The sequence below is a fragment of the Tachysurus vachellii genome, chromosome 19 (genome assembly GCF_030014155.1).
Source record: "Tachysurus vachellii isolate PV-2020 chromosome 19, HZAU_Pvac_v1, whole genome shotgun sequence".
NCBI classification, from domain to species: domain Eukaryota; kingdom Metazoa; phylum Chordata; class Actinopteri; order Siluriformes; family Bagridae; genus Tachysurus; species Tachysurus vachellii.
The window spans coordinates 21,907,967-21,912,966 of NC_083478.1; the positions used below are offsets into that span (position 1 = coordinate 21,907,967).

At 43.3% G+C, this 5,000-nt stretch overlaps 1 protein-coding gene across 2 annotated transcripts in view; it reads right to left on the minus strand.

Annotated features, from left to right (window-relative positions):
• nfxl1 (nuclear transcription factor, X-box binding-like 1) overlaps positions 1-5,000 on the minus strand; it is a 12,397-nt gene that overhangs the window by 289 nt on the left and 7,108 nt on the right. For both annotated transcript variants that reach the window (XM_060894087.1, XM_060894086.1), the window contains exons 17-23: positions 3,851-3,988; positions 3,593-3,759; positions 3,206-3,275; positions 1,950-2,054; positions 1,038-1,124; positions 349-402; positions 1-262 (exon numbers count right to left, since the gene is read on the minus strand). The exon at positions 1-262 is cut by the window's left edge and continues 289 nt beyond it. In XM_060894087.1, coding sequence (XP_060750070.1) covers positions 89-262; positions 349-402; positions 1,038-1,124; positions 1,950-2,054; positions 3,206-3,275; positions 3,593-3,759; positions 3,851-3,988 — 795 coding nt within the window. In that variant the 3' untranslated portion in view covers positions 1-88. The remainder of the gene's footprint in view (positions 263-348; positions 403-1,037; positions 1,125-1,949; positions 2,055-3,205; positions 3,276-3,592; positions 3,760-3,850; positions 3,989-5,000) is intronic.

Here is a 5,000-nt window from a genome sequence, read left to right on the forward strand (position 1 = left end):
CCCCTTTGTCATCCCGATGATGACTTTGTTAAAGCAGAAACTGTGTGTATCAGCGTGGTGTTTCAGTGCTGGTCACTGGCCCAGTGCTCTAACTGGCCTGCAGCAGATAAAACGCTCCAACAGCCAATAGGACGCCACAGACAGGCACCAGGAGGAACTTCCTGTATTTAAGCCACACACTTTCCTGGGTTTCCACCTCTGTGTTGCGCCGATTCTTCTTCCGTTTTCCTTTCTGCCGCTTTTCAAAGGCCTCCAGCTCGGCCTGAGACGGAAAGACACACACACACACATTTACACACGTTTAAAATGAGAACAGAATTAGACTAATCTATATGGAGGGAAAAATACCTGCTGTTTCTTCAGCTCTTCCTCTTTGATTGCTCTCTCCTCTGCTTCTTGGGCCTGTGCATGAGCACACACACACACACACACACACACACACTTAATTTCTACATTTCTCCCAGGGAAAGTTATTAGTGGCTTGTTCTGCGTGTGTGTAATGAACGTGGGTAATCACCATTAGCTCTAGTGTGAGTTCTAGCAGTTTACTGCCTTCGTGTGTGTGTGTGTGTGTGTGCGCTGTACTAATGGCCCCATATTTTTAGCTCCCCCAGTGGCAGCACATAAAGATGAACACACAATAGTGCATTTTACACCCAATCACCATAGTAACTCATTATACTCTCTCTCTCTCACACACACACAGACACACACAGACACACAGACTCACACAGACGATATAAACATTCATCCCTCTTCAGCCCCTCTTTATTCTCAGTCTTCACTAATTACACTTCACCATATCAGTCATTTAAATTTGTTTTTACATGAAAGAGCTGTTACTATAGAATATTAATATAAACAGTTGTGCATTTAAAGTTAATCAACACTTCCTGATCAATCAGAATCCATAATCTGATAGAACTGTGGTGTAAAGTGAGAACAGGATTATAAACAACTCACTACTGTGCAACCGTATATATACATAATGGCTGTGTGTGTGTGTGTGTGTGTGTGTGTGTGTGTACGAGTGTTACCTCAGCATATTTCCTCTGTAGGTCCTTACAGGTTTCGTCACATACCACAAGATTCTCCTCCTGTCTGGTGTGGGAACATGAAAACTCCTACACACACACACACACACACACACACACACACACACACACACACACACACTTAAAAAGTATCCCTGATGACTAATCATTGTCCTTTCTACAAAGCCATAAACTTTTCCTTCTTACTAGGAAGCTTAACTGTAGATGAAGCTCAGAGTCCCAGCTCACTACTTGTGTGTGCTCTTGATAAATAGGAAAGATCAGAGAAATAAACAGAGAAAACAGATTTTTTCCCCCCCCTTAAATGTTTGTTGTTTGGAAATGAGGTCTATGCTGTTCACTGAACATCTTTAAATCATTTCAGCTGCAAAGTTTTTAAGCCTTTCCCAATAAATGTGACTTTGTAAAGACTTTTTGTTTCTCACTGACGTGCTTCATTAGATGCACAGAGAGATGAGTCAGATTTACAGCTGAATGTGTGCTGAGAATAATGTGTGTGTGCACGTGTGTGTGTGAGAGATGTAGTGCAAAGCAGTAACGCATGAGGTTGCACATCTGATTTAAAGGTAAATGAACCGTATCCAAGTGAACACTGTAAAATCAACATTAATGTTTCAGCTGCACAAACACATTACAGTTAACATCACACTGGAGTTTAGGGAACAACACCAGGACTTTATGAGGGACACAATGCATGCTCTTATCAGCAGGGAACAGAACTTAACGCTATGTTAGATAGCTATACGTGTGGGCAACATGACAACAACTAAATAAATGAATCAGATCCCAGTACTTCAGCTCCTTTAATGGGCACAATATGAGCTTTTACTGTAAAATGTTAAAAAAACAATAGTATTGAAACATCCATAAAGCTCCAGAATCTCGTGTGTGTACCTTTTTGATCCTCTTGCATGGACACTTGACTTTAACTTTCTGGTTGCAGTTCTCTTCACAAACCCCGGTGTGACACAGCTCCTTACAGCGATGGCCACACTTCAGCTACAAACACACACACACACAATCACACACTAATGATCTAATACTAATGTTACGTGATAAACAGAATCATGACAAGAAACTGAATCACTGAAGCCATCATTTTAATAGTGGAATGGCTTCAATGGCACAGAACACCGTTACCTTCAAATGCTACCACAAACTTACGGCTGTTAACATTAACCTTCATATTTAATCTTCTTTACATTTAAATCTCTTTCAAAACACACACAACTCAGTTTGAGACTTCGGTCACTTCAAATGATTCATCTGCAAATTCACTGTTTATGTACCTTTATATTACACACTTCTAATCATAACCTCACTCAGGCTGAGCCATAGTGCGGGTGGGTCACGACTGTTCACTACAGACTAGTGATAAATATTACAGTGATGAATACACAACCTTAAATAGGACAAGAACAATCTAATAACAAATCTAATATGAACAGTAAATCAGCTTAACAAACAAAACATGCCCAAAACCATCGTTGTACTGATCCATTGTCCATGATTCTGTTCCTCAGGGTGAGAGGAACGAACAATAACTCAACAGGATTTAAAGGCAAGTGAGCAATAAGGACATGGAGAGAAAGAGACCGAGAGAGAGACATGGAAAGTGAGACAATAACAAAAAGTGTGTGTGTGTGTGTGTGTGTGTGTGTGTGTGTGTATAAGGTGAAAGCATATAGAATGTTTAGGAACACTGGGTTTTAAGGTACTGGAACGTTCCCAAGTTGTTTGATCTGCGTTAGTAAACGTTTCTCTCTCACACAGTGTTTACGTTACACAACACACACAAACACACACATCTGTTAGCAGGATGGGACACAGAGAGGAAGGAGGACAGGAAGAAGTCTTGGGACTCGGAAATGACTGGAGGTTTGAGGGCACACATTGATACACACACACACACACACTCCTGTGCGCGCGCACCCACCCACACACACTCCTGTGCGCGCGCACCCACACACACCCACACTCCTGTGCGCGCGCACCCACACACACCCACACTCCTGTGCGCGCGCACCCACCCACACACACTCCTGTGCGCGCGCACCCACACACACCCACACTCCTGTGCGCGCGCACCCACACACACACACACACTCCTGTGCGCGCGCACCCACACACACTCCTGTGCACACACACACCTGTTTAGGACACTGGTTCCTGCAGGAGGTGAGGAGTTTTCTTCCTTCATCATCAATAGAGGTCAGCTTCCTGCACGCACACACACACACACACACACACACACACACACACACACACACGCACACGCACACACGCACACGCACACACACACACACACGCACACACACACACGCACACACACACCATAGTAAATGTGAGCTAACAGTATGATATGTCAGTATTAGAACTATAATCTAGTCTGAGACATTATGAGTAACATTGTACATTGTACTGCACACTTTACACTTTATGTGGCTAAGACAGATACGTTTGAGCTCTTAGCTCTCTGGTGTTCTCTGGTCCTGGTGAAAGGTTCTTTCATTAGTACGTATGGTGAAATGACTCACAGACACTCTATGTACAGGATTGACATCTTGCAGTGGCATCGCTGTCTGATCATCTGAGTACAGGGAGGACAGTCGCCATGGTGACAGGGAAGGGCACATGGGTGAGGGCACCCAGTGGGGCGGGGTTTAGAGCAGCCCTCTTCACACTGTTCACACTCCTTACTGGCCTGTACAAGTACACACAGACACACACACAGGTCACAGAGCTTACAGAGCCTAAATAAAGAAACATGAGTGAGATACAAGTGGGTGACACACCTCGCTTTTCTCCCTTTTGGGGTCAAAGGTCACCACGTGACACTCCAGGCTGCAGCTATGGTTCCCACAGGTCAAAGTTCGTCCACATAAACGGCCACATGAGAACGGCCCACGTACATGACACGGTACTGGACTCACCTACATTAACACACACACACACACACACACACACACACACACACACACACACACACGTATCTGCAGCACTGTTTCTGGCTCTAGAATGAAAGTGTTTATGTTCTACTTATCTACACCTGATCAGTGTGTTCACTAGTCTACACAAGGTCATGCTGATGAGAGACAACCAGTGAGCTGAAAGTGTGAAGGAGTGACGATGTGAAATACCACAAGATAAAAGGTATTAAATACACGGTGAGGCGTCAGTGCAGTACACCAACATGAGCTTTGTGTTAACACAACCACACAAAACACAACAAAGTGTGTAAATGTCCAACAAAACAGACAATCACAAAACTCCTACTCAGCAGTGTCAGGGTTTGTGTGTGTGTGTGTGTTGTAGCTGAAATGCTGACTGTGGAAGTTTGGTTAATTAAAAGATGTTAAACAGACCGACCCAGAAACTCCCTACACACCACACACACACTGTAGCAGCTGCACAATTACATATTTAATGTGCACGTTTATTAACAAGACATTTTAGATATTAAACAGCACCGTGTCAATGTTTGGGTTCTAATATATCATACACAGTTGTTCTAATGATCATGTGACCACACACACACACACACACACACACACAGGATGTGAAGCATATGACATTTCAGCAGGGCAGTGAGATTAGTCTGAAGCTGACCTTTAGCCTTATCTAACACACCATTCAGCTATATTGTGTGTCTCACATGTGTACACTCTTTATTCTTACCGTTTGTGTGTGTGTGTACTTTGTGTATCCATTTGTACTACACCAGTGAGGTACCAAGACCTAATACACACAGCTAAAGCCAACACACTCCCACCAGCACCACACACACACACACACTACTGCTAACTTTAAGGAGAAGGAGCTACAGTGACTGTAATGCTTTATTTATCTGATTGATGGTTTCTTTAGAGCTTCAGTTCCCAAAGTGGGTTTTGTAAAATGTTGCCTGGAACCTCAGCTTTTTTTTAAAACGTAAATTTTGTTAAA